This window comes from Vanessa atalanta, chromosome 14 (genome assembly GCF_905147765.1).
Source record: "Vanessa atalanta chromosome 14, ilVanAtal1.2, whole genome shotgun sequence".
NCBI lineage: Eukaryota > Metazoa > Arthropoda > Insecta > Lepidoptera > Nymphalidae > Vanessa > Vanessa atalanta.
The window spans coordinates 1,797,240-1,816,029 of NC_061884.1; the positions used below are offsets into that span (position 1 = coordinate 1,797,240).

Sequence of the window (18,790 nt, forward strand, 5' to 3'; positions counted from 1 at the left end):
TAGCGACCCGCCCCTGCTTCGCACGGGTGCACTAAATATACTACAGAATGTCTTACAACGTTCACAGTTTTTCTGTGATATCTTCGAAAATATTATTTTAAATTACAGTAAAGGGCCATATTGATCTATATTAAATGCACAATGTATTTAAGGTACTTGATTGGATAAGGATTAATGCTGTATTGCTTAAAATCGCTTCGAAAATAAGCCATTATTTCTTGTAAAAAGTAAAGCATAAAAAATAGTTATTATGGTTTATCCCTAAGAAATTGACATCGCGAACTTATTGAAGACCTTTTTAAGGTTTACAATACTGTGGTACATTATTTTGATCTATCTCGTAGGGCTGAGCCAGCATTTGCAATGTAAGCGCAAAAAATGTGTTTATTTACGACATCACTTTAAAAACCTCTAAAATTATTATCAGTGTCTACTATATTGTGCAAGTATTATACATATAAACCTTCCTCTTGAATCAATCTATCTATTAAAACCGCATCAAAATCCGTTGCGTAATTTTAAAGATCTAAGACTTTGGTTTTTACTATGTAATGATTATTGCTTGGCGGTAGAATATACGAGCCAACCTAGGTCGTATATACCTACCCAAAAGGGCTTTCACAAAGCCCTACCACCAAGTAAAAGTTTAATTAAAACCCATTCGATGTGGTGACAAAATTAATTATTACTTTTAACGCAACGCATATGCTTATCATGACTCATGAGCTCAGAATTGCGCCTCAAGAAGATAAAATAATAAACGCTGACCGTCGTTTTCGGCATTGTCTTGAATTTGACATAACAACATTTGATTGTGTAAATTCTTTTTTCTTTGTGTTCTCTCATAAAATTTAATAAGTTGCACAATATCAGGTGTGGCAAACGATTTTGTTTTAATCAAGGAACAAGTCATTTTAGGGATATATACGTATAACGTTGTGAAACAACTAATAATTAAATAAGACAAGTAACTTAATAGTAATAATAAAAAAAGTAACGTGTGTTTATTGTGTAATTTTATAAGGGTCAGGAATAAACTGAAAAATGGTGCTACTATAGTTAGAGGGTATTAGGTACATGAAATTAACGTTTATGCGTTTATTAATGGAGATAAATAAATTTGATTATCTATATAATTTAGAAATACGCCTTTTGTAGGTTAATATCTTTGTCTATGAATTCTCTGTTTTTTCAAATTTTACCCTCTAGCTTCAATAGCGTTATTTTAATTTCGGACCTTTTAGGATACACTCCTACAGCCAAGTGTATAAAAGTGACAAGTGGTTGAGGTAAAAGATATTAAATTCTTATAATTTCACAGATAAAACTCACACAAACACAACACATTAAGGATATATAAATAAAACAGTTATCTATGAATGATTACTTTTTTATTTCAGATCATTTTAACTGAGATCAATACAATTCAAAAAGCTGCATTATTCTCAAATCGCGCATCAAGTCGTTATCACTTTATCGACTTCAAATTTACTTAATAACGTGTTGTTTTTTTTTCCTAATAGTTTTATAATATATCGATTTAATGCGCGCTTCTCGAAACTTATTCTAAATAACCTAAGATTTAATAGGCTTTGCACAGTGATTAAGCCACGGAAAGCTTTTTAAGTACACTTTGGCTAAAATACTGACAAGGCGCATCAAAGAACTTTTTAATTTAAATTCTATTTTTTTTTTAAGAGAGCATTGTTTATTTGACATGACCATGATTTAAATTTTATGTTCATCACACCTCGCTTACTTGTGTCATTTTTTATGTAATTTTGGCTTTTATTTGTGCCGAGAGGGTACAGATTATTTCGCCAATGTAATTTTTTTCGTTGTCAATAATTGTCATGTCAATAATAAAGCACCTTCGTGTTTAATAAATGCACAAATGATTATATTCTATTTTATGCCACTTGACCTATGTTTATGTTACATATTGAATTGCACAATGTCGTGAAAATGGTTTATATTTAATATTATAATAAATAAATTAATTAGACAATTACGATAACCAAGCTACTACTTAAAAATAATCTTGCCATTATAAAATAATTTGTGATTAATTTGAGTAAAATATAACGTTTTTGTAATATTTTTACTTTTTATTACAAAATAGCAACGACATATATCTTCTAGTAAGTGTTGTTTTTTTAACAAAAAATGTTATTAATAAATATTTATTTATATAAATAATTTCTGACTTTCAAAAGTTACAGCTTTTATACTTCTATTTTTAATAGCTTTGATTTCTTTAATTTATGGTAAATTTTAAATACAATTTAAATAGCATTTCCTCTATTTAAATGAAAGTCAAACAAACTAATACTTATGTCAAGAGATGTTGTCTTGCATAAGAAAATGGAACGCAAGTTTTAAACACTATCACTAATTTGGAAACTATATAAAACTATTGTTAAGAATGATCAATATCACGACTGCAGAGAGAGTATCCTAATAAGTGTTGACGTCACATATCTGATGATCATTTTCCTTCTGCTCATCGAGGGTCGTGGCTACCGTTGCTGGTCCCCAGGAGGGTCCGGGCTCTCGGCTCGCTTACTGAGCTCGGACAGGGAGCTTGCGCGTTTCATGCTGGTGTATAAATATTTTAGTTATAATGGAATAATTTGTTCATTAAATACACTAAGCGAAATTTATAAATAGTAATTTAAATATACAATTTTGGTCCCCATGTGCAATAAAAATAAAATAAAAACGAATAGGCGAGCAAAGGAAACTACGAAGGGTTAGAACTAAGCTTGTGTTTACAAAACATTGATCAACATTTAAGATTACACAAACCGTCATACAGCTAACAAAGAGGTAAGAGTAATTATTGCATGACGTTCGAAATAAAATAAAATCATTAACTTAATTTTGTTCTCTCTCTTTTCCAGTCGAAAAATAAATAAATAATTTAACTTACAACCAGTAATAATTCGTATCTTGTATGAGTACTTTAAACAAACCTCTCAGGGTCGGTGAAGTCTACATCAGGCGGCAGATGTGCCGAGTGGCGACCAGCGATCCGGTGGAAAAGTCTCACCGACGATCGCCTCAAAGATTCGCGAAGTTTCGAGAAACTGGCACTCCGCGACACCTCGGCCGAGCCCTGCCCCGTGTTATGCAATTTACACTCCATTTCGACAAAAAAGCTTAAATCTCGAATTTGGAACACTTTGAAAAATACATTTTCGATCGAATTGTTTTGAATGGCAAGTTTTATGTTATAAAGGCTTTATGGAATGACATCATTTGTCAAACTACAAACTTGACATTAAATGTCAAAGAGTTACGTTTTTTTGGCGGTTTATTATTTGTAAATATGTATGGTCTATGTATTTAAAATGTAAATAACAGTAATGTCGATGATATGGTAGATACTAATTATGTTTAAATGTACAAAAATATAATGGATGAGATGCTACATGCATCTACGAGTCTAACAGCGGAAGCCGTTAAAATAATTGAAAGTACCTCCTCCGTATATTTAAGTTAATGAAATATGTTTCATGCGTCATCTCGGTGCAGGTTAAGTTGATCACGACTATTATTCTATCGTGGACTGTAAATTGCATAACACTGTAGACTCACCTTTTACTATATTTAATTTTATTCTCAAAACGTAAAACAAAATAAAACAAAAACAAATGATACATAAATATTTATTAACAATTAAAATTACCATTCGACAACGCGATGTTAAACAAAGTACCAAATTTTCAAATATATTTCTCGAAACGGATTTTTTGCGATGGAGATTCATTCTTAATAAAACTGATATTAAAAAAAAAACAATAATAATGACGTAATTTGTGTGTTTTGTATAATAAAAACGTGTACAATCATAATTGGCATTCCCAAGCAGCACCCTCGTACAGATAAAAATTAAAATTATTAAAAAAATACTAAAATATTTATATACCTATCTCTCACATAAAGCTTAAGACCGAAACATACGCTACACTGGAATGAGTTAAGCATAACTTTATTAAAAAAAATACTATTGGTAGAACAATAAAATACGCATGATAAATTTTAAAATAAAAATTACATCCATGCATTATCCGATACTGGATACTATTATACATTCATAACAATTATCAGAATATAAAAAAAAAGAAAATTATATTGTAAGCGAATAAAATAAAAATCGTTGTATCCACATGCAACAAAGAATAATAAATATTTCAGACACGACACAATTAAATAAATGCAATATATTTTAGATTCTCTGACCCGAGTGTGAGTTTTACGAGAGTTTATATTTTCATAAAACTAAATGCGTCAGGTATCACCGTATCAAATATGTATAAAGATTTATTATACACATTAATAATATGTGTGTTTTACATTTAAAGTTCTAAAGCATATTATACACTCGATTATATAAAATACATCCCTGTATCTGTTAGGATGTCATGATATTAAAACATTTCAAAATATTCCTTTATATCTTATTTCTTGCACCATATATGTTATATATGTTTGTATATAATATAATATTAATACATATATCTCTTCGGGACGGTATACAATATACATGCTTTAATAATAACTTCCTATCACACATTTCGTTCGTATTTTATTTTTATTAATTTTTATTTTTTTGTAATTTTTCTTAAAACTTATAATCCCTATCGCATGCTAATAAATTATTCTAAGCTAGGCAGCCCGCCATTTTGATTTTCATCGGCCAATATCTAATCTGAAAAGCGCCTTATGACCAAACCTTTATCGTATCGGTCATACTACAACACTTGTTCAATCGAAAAAAAAAAAAAAACAATTATGTGTAACTCTAACTACGAAATACAAATAGGCGGGCAAAATTTGAGTGTGAGACATGAATGATCCTCTCATAAAATAATGAGCCAATATGCCCCGTCGCAAGTGTTCATGAGATAGAAAAATACGATATTCATCTCGACACTTGGAGAGAATAGACCGAGGAGCATTCACATAGAAGCGAGTGAGTGCTTATAATTAAATCCTAGACATCTAAGGCTTAGTCTAGACTACTGGTGCGGCGCATTGCTCCCCGTGTTGATACCTAGCGCATTGAACAGTTTCGATTTTAGGTTCATGCGGGGCTCACTCGCCTGGTTCGTGCCCTATAATAAAACAAAAAACAAATAAAACAAATAAAAATGTGCAAATCAAATAATAAAGCGTGAAAGAAAATTGTATACAATATAATAATTAAAAAGCGAGACTAAACGCATACTATACATACATATGAACACATAGTAATGTATCTTAAATATGATACAAAAAAAATATATGAGTAAAACTTTCCCAACGAGTGAACTTCAGTGCCATGAAAAAATAATGATCTTTGATGGATAAACTGAATCATATTCGATATGCCGAAGCGGTCTGATACAGTTTTAAAGTAATTTTGTGATTGCAACGCTGCCACACACATACACACACACGCACACAACACTATACATACAGCTGTTGTTTTATATACAAAAACATGTTTTATTAAAGCACATAAACAAAAACTTTCAACTATTTCAATGTTAAATGACTTAAATATTATGTGTGATTACTGAAATTGATGTTTACGTAAAAACGACACGTAGTTTTTTTTTTTTTTCATTCGTGTTTCATTTGTAAGATGAACAAAACATTTAAATCAAATATCAATCAAAATATTTGTTAAGTTTTCGCGTATATGAAATTAATAATAATGACTTAAATAAAACAACCATCAACGGTAACGCATTAATAAATAATCCCGCTCACAAAAACCAGGACGTGCTAAACCCTAGAACACACAAAGCAATGAGCGAGTGATAAAGCGCAAAAAAGAAACGCCGGCAATAAGGACAGGTCTGGAATGGCTCGGAAAGGATCGTGTACAGGGAACAGGTATATTGAATTTAATTCGGATATGAATAAAAAAAAGGAAATGAAATTGGATAAATCCGATAAAGTCTTCAAAGTTTGATCTCGAGTAACTCTGAGAATTAAAGGTTTACTATTATTCAATTTCCATGCCAACAGAGACATATTCAGCATGACGCTAAATATGAAGTGCTATAACAAGTTTTGTAACAAGGGAAGGGTGGGGGAGGGCGCGTGCGTGGGCTGACCTCGTCGAGCGCGTCGGCGTCGGGGCGCGCGGCGCGGCCGCTGCGCGCGCGCGCCTGTTTGACGATGTCCAGAGCCTAGAATCGCACACTTCTGTACCTGCTGCCCGCCTCACGCACTGCGTCGGGCGCGGGCCTTATCCCAGTCGTTCGATTGGTGAATATTGATTTGGCAAGCTTTTACGAGCCGTCGATTGTCTAGGGCTCCGTGGCCGACTACCTGGCGGCGGTCCCTCGGGGGATCGTTTTGCCGTTGGGTGCTTTTTGACATTAACGTGCTCAGTCGCTGGATCATTGGCGACATCCTCCCACGGATGGACTATCTCATCTAGTAACTTATCATATTTCAATCTAACCGCTAGCGGTAGAACGGTAAATGGTGGTATTTTTTTTTAATGTTATTGTTAAAATACTTCAAATATATAGATATAAACGAATCAATTATCATTATCTACGTGTGTTATTCTTCTCGATTGACTTACATGAGGTGGGACGTGCTAGGCAGCGTGCGAATTAATTTTTATTAATTTATTTTTGCTACTTTCGTAATAGCTAAAAACGTAATTAAACAAGATTATAAAATATATAATAAAAAAGAAAACTATGAATGAAGTATAGTTTTCAAATGAAGTTATTTTTAATATAATTAACTAGATGAAGCAGTTACGCTGTTGAATAAAATATATATTGAATAATACGAGAGTAGTAAGTCAAGTGTAAATAAAAATTAATGCAATAAATTATATTAAATTCGACAGATTATAAAAGTCCAGTCAAACGAGCATTTAAATGAAAATTTGACCAAGTGAACAAAAATAATCCAATAGCTTTGTCAACAAAAAATATGTTCTACCGCTGAAATGGAAATGAATAATAATAATATAATCAAAATATGTTACGTAAAGCACGATCATTTTATCTATCTCTGTCTAATTATCTCTATCTCTCTTGCCCTCGCTCTATTAGATCCGGTATAGAGAGAATAACTGTGTCGGTATTTTTAAAAAATTAAGTATTTTTTTAAAATCAATTTATAATATAAGATTTTAAAACAACATGGTTATTTTTATTACTAACATTATTTACATTCACAATCAGTATTACACGTGAACAAGACATTCGTAGATAATGTCGAATCAAATCGAGCTCCACCAAATAAAAATAAAAAACATGGTAAATGTCCCGTTTTAAATACTGTTAGCAATTTATAATAATTATGAATATGTATTCTAAGCAGTACTGGAGTATATATATATATTTACAGCGTCATCTTATCAATGACAGACGACAGATTGTTCATATTGAGCCGAGCAATAAACATCGTACTATATTATTATTTTCAATACTCTCACCGTAACATAATAAACTGACGAGAATATTAGATATCACAGAGATTATTTTCCAAAACTTCGATTTAAATGCTCATTCGATCGGACTGTATAGTGGCTGTCAATAAATGAATAATACTCAAAAAGATGTAAATAAAATTCCCAGTGCCACCCATCCAAACGGAGGGTGCAGTGGGGGGGGGGAGTCGCCGCCCGGCACTGACCTCCTTCCGGCTGCGCAGCGCGCAGTCCTCCAGCGTCTCGGCGGCCTCGTACTTGCCCTGGCGGCGGTACAGCGCGCCCAGGTTCTTCAGCGTCGTCGTCACCGTCGGCGAGTCCACCTGGAACACACGAGGGCTTCACTGACGACACCTAAAACACCTCTGTGCCAGGCGATATTCGGTATGAGCTTGACGAATGAGTAACACGCATTTCACGCAATGAAAATCGCCTGATATATGAAACGTGAGTAATTAATATTTTCAAATGAACGATGACACGAGATCTCTTCGAAAAGTATATTAAATAGTTATTTGTTACATTATCTAAATGCAGAGAAATGTCTCGAGCAAAAGTATTTTATATGAATTCATGTCACGTGTCTTTTTTTAATATGTGAAGCAGAGGAAGACATATAATTGTGTACCTCTCATTTTCATGTGATTAACTTATACACTTCCTAAATATACGGAACATGCGTTAAAAGATATATAAGAAAAAACACTACCAAGAACACTAAAGCATGCACAATACACGAACGAAATGTATTATTTAAGTTTCAGTGTATGTTGCAGGGCGTACCTTCGCGGCCTTGTGCCAGCCGCCGTACTCCCCGTAGGGCGCGTTCTCCCTCTGCAGGTGCTTGTTCTCCTCGCGCTCCTCGGCCACCTGCCAGATCGGCTTGTTGTCGCCTGTTCATACACACTCGTATTACTTCATGAATCACCAATTTCGATGACTATATGATATTACATGACCATTGACGATTCGATAATATATATTGTATTATAATTATGGACCGTCAATGACCCTCTTATATGTGACACAAGTCGGGAAGGTGTGACACAAAGGTAGTTTTCGATCAAAATTTAAATTTATGAAACGATTCGACGAATGAAACTTGCCCCCTTTCCTACCTGTGCCACACGTAAATAAATCCAAACTTGTGTCACTCACCTATCAGCAGTGGCAAAACACCCCGATTGTCATCGAATAATAAGGATACTAAAATACTGATACTTTTTCTTATTTAATTTTATAAAAATGATAAAATAAATAATACAATTTAAAAAAAAAATAATAGAATCATTTTAAATTTTCAAACAGTATTCATATAAAATAATATAACAATTTTTAATTGCACAGCAGTGTGATCGCCAAGTTCTAATCACAATTAACAAAACTATAGTAGTCCATTTCATGAGTCGAACTCCTAGTGAACAAAATACTCGTACCTCATTAGTCGATGCGCGCGACCACAGATAAACGAGACAAAAACAGCATGTAAAACAATCTTAAGAAAAAAATTGACCAAAGAAGGTCACGTGTATTGACCGACGAGAATCAACGAGAGCAATTTCTTTTGCGAATTCGTTTCACGGAATGGACTTTAAATGCGTATAGCTTGTTAAATTCGCAAAAAAATAATATTAAGCTATAATAAAAAGGCACTTTGTTTAACACATAAACTTATATTTGGCAGATATTGCTTATGCACAGCTGTTTGGCAAGAGAGCTATTTCTAATTCCAATCTTACTCTTTACCTTAACTGTGAAGGTGAGAGTGATTGCATAACAGTTACAAATGCTGTTAGGACCTTTTGAAACATTGCTGTATGACGTAATAACTCATATTAGTACTAGTTATTTATTTTGCATTCAAAAAGTTATTTAATAAAAAAAATTGTCTTTGACTTGAATCATAACAGACGAGACGTCTCGCTTGTTGTCTAGAATTAGATAGAACAATTAAATGATTCACTTATTTTAATTATTCGGTAGTTTCATGTTCTCTAATGAAATCTTATAAATTATTGTACTTCTGCTATTTATTATAAAAATGAATATAAATATCCATTACTAAAATATTTTTTAAATTCTACAATAAATGTTTTTTTTTTTTTTGTTTTAATAAATAATATAACGATGTTTTTTTTTTCATATACAACGCCTTATAACTGCTACGCAGCATTTCAAAAGGTCTTAAGAGCATTCGGAACAGATAACAAAGAAATTCTTGATTCTATGAAACGGTCCTTTCATAGCCAAGTATATTTTGATTATATCAAAATTATATTAATATATTTCCTTATCACATAAGAATGAAACATCAAGTACAATTGTGAAAGGCCTCTTAGACATAATCCATATGTGAAAATGATGATATTTAATTAACATTAATTTTGTAATTCAATAGAAAACTATTACTAATTGCTTTAAAAAAAAAATGATTTATTGCACGATTCTTTGATTTACACACAAATACAATTATATCCAATTATGTAAATATTTTGATATACATATACACATATATTTTTAAGTTTGCATTTTGTATATATATACTTATTATGTTCACGCAAGAGTTGGCCCCATTTTATTTTGGCACTTATATACAATTAACAATTCATTATATACTTATTAATTTTGTTTATATATATATGTATTTTTTATTAGCTACCTCTTAAGGAAAAACTTGCTACTCTACGAAAAAAAATTCGAGTATTAACAAAATGCATAGAGAGATCTAATAAAACGATAGGAATAGTCGAATATATCGAATACAATAAAAACTAGAAGCGAAACTAAACAAGCATTAACAAATGACATGCATTTTTTTTTTCTACTAACTCATACTTTTTTTTACAAACATGGGTAACTATTTCCTTTAATATTCATTCTGGTTTCTAAAGCTAAATATCAAATATATCTTGGAATACAAAACAAAAAAAAAAACATTAATTTCAAAATTCGAAACTATTTTCGCAATATATAGTGGGATTTTGTGCTTTGGTCTTTTGTTTAATCTATAACCATCACCTTCAGCGCAAATGAATGACATTTATAGTAATTAAATTATAAACCATGGAAGACAAATATCACTAACTGTTCCAACATACTGTTCAAGCAGATATACAATTTAAATATGTAAGATTACAATATATTACGTGAATGAAATTAATACGAAAATCGCATGTCGCAACTCCTTAAACTATCTCATAGAACGCTGCGATGTCATTTATATGCGCTGTTAATAACAAGAATTACTAGGATCTGCGACGCAATAACCATTCGCCCAATTGAAAATCGAAGACCGCTCCGACAAAGTGCGCTTATTGACAATGTTTATGAATTCACTATCAAATATAGAGGTAAAGAGAAGTATCTCAAAATGTTTGAAACTTATACTCCATTCCAACCATAAGAGAAAAAAGCCAAATAAACATTTGACAGTAAAATTGACGCGGTCATTGGTCGAGAGCTTGATCAATCTGTGATATTCACTATGGATTTGCGAAAAAATCGCGTTTTGAACGTGGACGAAACTGTTATCGGAATTTTGGAAGTACAATTAAATTGGAATTAATTAAAAGTAGTGCACAATATAGCCGAGTCATTAGCGAATCGCGTGAAATACGTTAGTCAAAGGTTTGTTTATATTTTTTCCTACTTCTATTGGAATAGTCTATAGATGACCGTGCTAGAGGGTGAAATCTGCATTCTGCAAGAACGCTATTGAATAAAAAGGTCTTACAGCGAAAATGTTAGACATCCGCCTTCAAAAGGCGAATTAAATGTATGAATCCAAATCAAAAATTTTTAATTAATTTAAAATTTTTTGATTTGGATACAAAAGCGCCATTTAGGTGGTAAAATTTGTATATTTAACAGAAGGGTAGTCTTCATCTTAAAAAAATACTGGTAGAAAGAGACATTATTCCTGAATGTTACAGGGTAAATATTATTTATAAAATTCTCTTTATAAATAAATTGCACCCGTGAGAAGCCGGGTGCAATTTATTTATAATACAATATATATTAATACAATTTATTTATAATATATATACTTTTTCTGGTGACGACCCACATGAGATACTTCTTTTAACCTCTACAATTTATAAATTGCCCTTAAATGAAACAAACCAATACTAACCATTCGTAATTGAACGAATGAAAATCAAAATAGAACGAATCGATCATCTTCGATGAGCAATTGGCGAATCGTATTATATATTTGTTACGTCTACGTAAACACGGAATGTAGTCACAATTGTGAATAATTACACATCTTCTAAGTTAGTCAGCTCTGTATAATACTGGTTATTTTTTTGGTTTTTTTAATGATTGAATATACTCTGAAACGGCAAACAGAAAAATAAATTTCAAGCGGGTAAAATATTAAACTACCGTTAAATTATATATATATGGAAATTCACAACCTTTGATTAAATTATGTACCAATAGAAGGTAATTAAAAACATTTTTTTTTTTTTTACATATTTTTTCGATGAAATCAAAAAGTCGTATCCTGTTTGTACGGAGTAGGCAAGCAGGGGACTGATATTATGTTTGCAAGCAGCTGGGGCTTAGGGTGACATGCCCCGGGTGACCAGTTGTTAATATGAAAATATTGAGTTGGGTTCGATTCTTAGTAATATTATTTTAAATAACAGATTTTAGTTGCAAGATTATTATCACATTTATGAGCAAAATTGATCATCTCAAATTTGTTTAAAATCGGCTCCTGCATCTCGTTTCTTAATCAAGAATCAAAATTAAAAATATACTATTAAAATATTTGATCTGTTACAGAATATTAAACATTAGGAGATACGACCTTTTAAAATTGATCACATTGAACGTCCAAATATTTATTTATATGGCAAGTATTTTACACTAGTACCGTCCAAGGCATTCCTTATATACGGAAATCTAATTTATATAATGATAGCAGGTACTATTGACTATCTTTTAATACTACGTTCACTTACCATCGATGGTGCCGAATTCTCGCTCGTGAGCCCTTGTCAGTACTTGTTTGTATAGAGTTTCGGCTTCCTTATATTTACCCTGGAATCACAACGTTCATTATAGATAAAGAGAAATATTTTTAACTCAATCTATCACCCTATTCTAGAATCTCAACACCCCCCCCCCCCTCCAAGATAAACAAATGTATATACATATGTTATATTAGCTGTAAGTCGTCCCCTTCGCTGGACATTAAAAAGAAGGATGGATCAACGGAATTAAAAAATATATTTGTCTTTGATTGGTCAGTGGCATACCGCTACGTTCTGTATTTTTTATATGAAAACACAAAGAAAAAAAAAATTACATATAAGTATATAGATTCTAATGTCCGAATGAGTAAAGATAACAAACCTTATTTTATATTCTTATAGGTCTTAATATAAAGATCTTTATAAATAATCGTGTAGTCTCGTCTCCTATGGTAGATTTTTTCCGAGTATTTTAATAATAGTTTAAACGAAAGGTTTAACGCACCTGTTTTAGGTAACACGAGGCGAGATTGTTCTTGGTCTTGGCCACGTTGGGGTCGTCGGGGCCGAGCTTACTCTCGTATATTTCCAGCGCCCTTTGATAATATTGCTCCACCTCCTCGTACTTGTTCTGTAAACGTGCATAGGTTAGTGGGGGCGGGGCGGGCGGGGCGGGCGGGGCTCGCGGGGACGCGTCTGGGGACGCGGCGTGACCTGGTTCTGGCAGAGCAGCGCGAGGTTGTTGAGCTGCTTGGCGACGTCGGGGTGGTCGCGGCCCAGCACGGCCTCGCGGATGCACAGCGCGCGCTTGCACAGCGGCTCCGCCTCGCGGTACTTGCCTGCGCCACACGCACGGGTATTACGGTTTGCTATCACTTTGTACTTTGTTAAAAGTAGGAAGCACCGTCTAGTACAGAGTGATACACCACTACAGACGTTTACATTATACGTTTATAACAAAAAAAAAACTAAACAATTCACTCCTACGTTAATGTAAATAAATCTTTAAAAACAAACAAAGACAAAAAAAGAAAAGGAAGATCAAAAAGCGTAAATTAAAAACAAAAAAAAACCAATGAGATAATATAATCAAAAAAAAAAAATCATATCATGGTATATTATTGAATGAATAATCTCACCTCGTTTTCCATAAAGCACGGCGAGATTGTTAAGCGTAGCGGCAACAGCGGGGTGATTCTCTCCGAGGGTCTTCTCTCGGATGGAGAGAGCGTCGTTCAGTAGATTAGCGGCTTCCTTGTATTTGTTTTGATCCCTGTATTTAAATTGTATGTTAGAAAAAATTTCAAGGTCATTTAAACTAAAACCTATAAATCGAAATTTATTTTACGTCAAAACTTTTTCTATTATCCTCGACCTTTCTTTTTTATAGATAAATAAAATTAGAATAAAAAAGATTTATTTATTCTTCAAATTTTTAACATTGATTATGCTTGAATTTCGACCATCGAGCGAACCGAAACGATGTTTCTTTCTCAAAAATGAATTTCAGTTTAAAAATAATTTTAGTTTTTAGCGACACGTAATTGATTCGACCAGTTCGATTACTCGATCAACTATTGTCGTTTTTATTAACATGTGTGATGTTATTGTTTACGTAATTAGAGACCCCAAAGATCAATTCGTCTGTTTCCTAATTCATAAATATTAATATTCGTTGAGTAAGCGGTGCACACGCTCGCCCGGTGCGCGCGCGCGGGTGTGTGTGTGTGTGCGTGTGCGTGTGCGTGTGCGTGCGCGTACCTGTAGACGAGCGCCAGGATGTTGAGCATGGTGGCGACGTCGGGGTGGTCGTGGCCGGAGGTCTTCTCCAGGTCCTCGAGCGCCTGCTTGCAGAGCGGCACGGCCACCTCGTAGCGGCCCTGCGACGCGTACTGGATGACGAGGTTGTGCAGCGTGCGCAGGCGCGCCGGGATCTCGTAGCCCGCGTTCACCTGCTGCGCGAACTGCGACGGCGGCGTGGGCGACATGGCTGCCGGCATAACATGGATCAACTCGTCAAACTTTCCACTCATATAAAGGTTAACATCGAGTTGATCACGCCGATTCAATTGTAATAAAAAGTTTATTGCTGCATTTTGTTTGAAGTAAAATTTAGAATTTTGTGCCATATGTAAATAGAGTGAGATCTATTATGTATATGTAAATACATAAGCAACATACACTTATTGTTCCTGTTATCCTCGTGGTCGTCGTCAGGGAAGAGGTCGACCATGGGATCGTCACGCTTGTTGTCGCCCTGACCGCTGCGACTGGTTTCCGACTCTTCATTGATATCGCTGTCGTATTTGCTGAGGGAATTCATTAAATTTCGATTAATATTTATCCAAAACCTTATTATATAGATCTTAAATATAAAGATGATTTTCAGCACCGTTTCACGGATCACCGTTAAAGTTAACAAATACATGTATTTTATTCATGCAAGTTTTTATCTAAAAAAATATATTGTTGTAACTGTAGCGAATTACGTCATAGATGGCGCTGCGGCACATCACTTATTTCTTATGCTCCGTTATTTCAACGGAGCGCTGTGACAATTGCTATATACATATCTGACCGCTATTAATAGATCAATACCTCGTAATGTAATACATTTAAAAAAAAAGGCTTGCGATCTCCTGTCACAGAAGTCAGAGCTTCAGGTATATAATTACACAGAAATATTATAGAAAATTCGTTTTAGTTGGTTTTTGTTGTTGTTAATAGTTCATTAGCGGTAGAATATCTGATGAGTGGGTGGAACCTACCCAGACGGGCTAGCACAAAGCGCATTTATCATATTGCCTTTGATAAATTCTTCGTTAGAATATTTTAATAAGCTCACCGTATAGAGGCCATAAAGTCCAAGTGCTTGTTCTCCTCTTCCAGCTGTGAAACCCGTTGTTCTGAGGCCTGGAGGCGCTGCTGGGCAGCCGCGAGCTCATCACGGAGCCAAGCGTTCTCCTGACAGAGCCGACGGACTTGGGTACGAAGCTTCTGTTTCTCGGCCTCAACGGACTGCAAGTGCGAGGCCAAGGCGATCATAACCTGTAAACAAATAGTAACTAATTTAAGTCAAATTGACGAAGTAATACATTTTTACGCGTAAAACGTTTGAGCAAACAAAAAAATACGCAAATGCATTATCTATATTAATATTATAAAGAGGTAAAATTTGTTTGTTTCTATGCAAGGCGTAATATCCGGAACTAAGGATCCAATTCAACAATTTCTGTCACTGGTAGAAACTACATTGTTTCTGAATGCCATTTGGTATAAATTATATTTATGTCATATTATTTTCTTTAATAATAAATTGCACCTGTGCAAATATACAACAAAATCTTAACTAAATACACGCTTCGAAAAATATGTTCATTAAATTGTTTAAGAAAATTTGTATATTTCACAGATTCACAGAAATAAAATTGTAATATAAGCAAAATCAAAATATATCTTATTAAAGTAGGCTTTTCAAAAGCACTTTTGATCGTCATTTTACAAAACTATATTAAGTGAAGCTATCAACTAAAGGAACGTAGATTCTACCGAGAAGAACCGACAAGAAACTCAGTAGTTACTCTTTTCAAACATTTAAAATACAAAGTAGTTAATTACAATTATATATATATACAAAATATCCAGCCTGAAAGTATAATCTTCTACTAAATAATATCCTTCTTTTTATTAATTTTTTTTTTTTGAAAATGAAATGAATTAAGCTCAATAGAGATATGCCTCAGCAGATTTCAATTACTTAATATATAAATTTAAAAAAATAAAAGAGTCGAGATATCACCAGGCGTATATTGAATATAAATGTATAATTTATTTAAACATTAAGCGTCGATCTCCTATAAAAACCTACATTGATAAATTTTCAAATTATTGCCAATACACCCAGTCATCGATCAACGTCGCGAATGAAACCCGTTGTCTTATTTTCGTAGAAGAAAGTTCAAGGAGACTTATATGTATAGTCAAACTCAAATTCCTTTATTAAATATTTTTTAATTATTAAGAAGCATTACACTTACTTATTGATTGTCAAATGAAACACTACCGGTTCGGAAAAGAAAATACCCTGACGTGAGAGGATCCGGCGAAAGAAACTCAGCGGGTCTTATTTTTATTGTTTTTGTTAATTTAATTATTTACCTATATTCAATATGAAAATAAATAGTAAATAAATATCAATCATAAACTCACTAATTGTATAATAATCTTTCGCACACAATTTCGCGTTCCTTAACATTTTTTTTTAATTTGGCAACAGAGGAATTTAGAACGCTTTCTGGGATCCTGTTGTACATATATATATAATATATATATATATGTATTTCGATTAAGTTGTGAAATGAGATCTGTTTGTACACTTTAGTATTATTTGTATTTACAATCGATCAATGTCCGATTATTATATTCAAGATACGATTTTAAGGCTTAATTCAAAAGCAAACAACGTTTCGTAATTCGCGTAAAAAGCCAAAGGAACGACTGGAGTGTTTCTCTCCGAACTAGTAGATTCTTAATCTTAAAATTGATAAGTCATTTTAATGTAAAAGATCTTTATATAAAATTCACTATACTATAATATAAAGTATTATTAAAAGGTATGTATTTTATTACAAATCGAAAACGTGAACCTAAATTCGAATGGAGTGGAATTTCCACCCACTTTAGCTATTCGTGCGAGCCTCCCCCAGGCTGTGTACACTGATGCTAGTTCAACAACCCCTGGCACGTAAACCTTTGTGCTGGGCTGATTAAGGGCCGCAATCTCATCTCGACGTGGGGCGTGGAGTACGTATGATAAGAATCATTTGAGTCGTTTGTTTGTTCGAAACACGTATCCATTAACGGACGTTAAGCGTTTTTAACGAAACCAATGCAATACGAAGGATGAAAACTGTATTTAAATAGTTAGCAAATATCTATAAAAAGACGTGTTCTTGGTTATGTTTTGGTTATGAAAAAACTATACTACATACATATATAATTATAATTAACTAACATGACTGTATTTTTAGATGTTGTAAAAGAGTAATTACTGAGTTTTTTGCCGGTTCTTCTCGGTAGAATCTACATTCCGAACCGCTGGTGGCTTTACTTAATATAGTTTGTTAAATGACGATTCAAAAGTGCTTGTAACAGCCTACTTGAATAAAGTATATTTTGATTAAGCCAATATACATAAAGCTTATACCAGAACATGTAACTTATATCCGAGTTTGATTATATAATATTATTATAAACTAAAACTCCGCTTTATATTAGGCGATTGAAGTGAGAAGCGTAAATTTTATCTTCTTGTAATAAAATGTAATTGGTAATAAAAAATTAAGGATAACTCGATACATTAATCGAGCATCTTGATAATCGTAATTCTAAATTTAAATTTAAAAAAATACTACCACAAGGAGAAACCACAACTACTTAGGAAGCTTTAACTATCAATATATAAGTTATCATTTGAGAATCATTGCAATATAAGTAACACGTACTTTCCAAAGACATTAATCATTTATGTATGTATCTATATACAAGGTTATTGGTAATGCGACGTATTCCCGTTAGGAGGTAATAGGGATGATTATTTGCGATAATTTTAACCCCCATATGTATCATGCAAAAGTGAACCATTTTTGAGTTATTACGTTTTTTAGATTTTTTCAAAATAAACCAAAAATGCAACTTGAAAAATATATTTATAAAAAGTATCAATTAAAATCGATTTTTTTCTTCTGATTTATAAAAACGAATAAACACTGGTTATTTGTCAATATTAAAACAATAATTATCGGTCCAAATTTAAAAATGCGATACGGAAAAAGATATTATTTAATTTTTTTTTTGAATTTTTTTCCCACAAAAATGCCTTAAAAACAAAAAAAAACGTTATGACACTTGTCCTGCAGATTATTTTAAAAACATAACCGTTTTATCAGCTCCTCAAAAATGTATAACAACTAGGATATTATTTCAAAACAACCGAAATAAAATGACCACAAAGGAAAATCGTATTCGAACAAGAACGAATTCGGACTAAAGTTCGCTCTTTAAAATTCACACAAAATTAATTAAAAACAAACAATACCCAATGTAAATAAAACTAAAATACAAATTTAAAATAAAATTTAGAACTCAACTACCGAATTAGTCAAACTATTCCGTAAATTATTAAGTTTTACGTTACTAATACTAAAAATATCACCCAAAAAGGAATATATTATATACAGAAATCAACATCTGTTCATTGTTTCTGTTCTGATTACCAGAAGCAAGGGTTATTGATATGGGCCTTTTTAGCACCAGACCACAGAATTATAATTATTTATGTAACGTATCAGGGCAG

The 18,790-nt window shown here is 32.9% G+C and overlaps 1 protein-coding gene across 7 annotated transcripts in view; it reads right to left on the reverse strand.

The window, feature by feature from the left end:
• Window positions 1-2,302: 2,302 nt before the first annotated feature.
• The window catches only part of LOC125069020 (kinesin light chain), a 49,567-nt gene continuing 33,079 nt past the window's right edge, over window positions 2,303-18,790 (reverse strand). For 5 of the 7 annotated variants that reach the window (XM_047678426.1, XM_047678425.1, XM_047678423.1 and 2 more), the window contains 11 exons: window positions 15,281-15,483; window positions 14,617-14,744; window positions 14,197-14,425; window positions 13,575-13,708; window positions 13,150-13,274; window positions 12,941-13,066; window positions 12,424-12,502; window positions 8,237-8,346; window positions 7,660-7,776; window positions 6,111-6,185; window positions 3,656-5,120 (listed from right to left, as the gene is read on the reverse strand). In XM_047678426.1, the coding sequence (XP_047534382.1) occupies window positions 5,025-5,120; window positions 6,111-6,185; window positions 7,660-7,776; window positions 8,237-8,346; window positions 12,424-12,502; window positions 12,941-13,066; window positions 13,150-13,274; window positions 13,575-13,708; window positions 14,197-14,425; window positions 14,617-14,744; window positions 15,281-15,483 (1,422 nt within the window). In that variant the 3' untranslated portion in view covers window positions 3,656-5,024. Of the gene's footprint in view, window positions 2,599-3,655; window positions 5,121-6,110; window positions 6,186-7,659; window positions 7,777-8,236; window positions 8,347-12,423; window positions 12,503-12,940; window positions 13,067-13,149; window positions 13,275-13,574; window positions 13,709-14,196; window positions 14,426-14,616; window positions 14,745-15,280; window positions 15,484-18,790 lie in introns of those variants that run through there. The other 2 variants (XM_047678428.1, XM_047678429.1) reach the window with 2 other exon arrangements.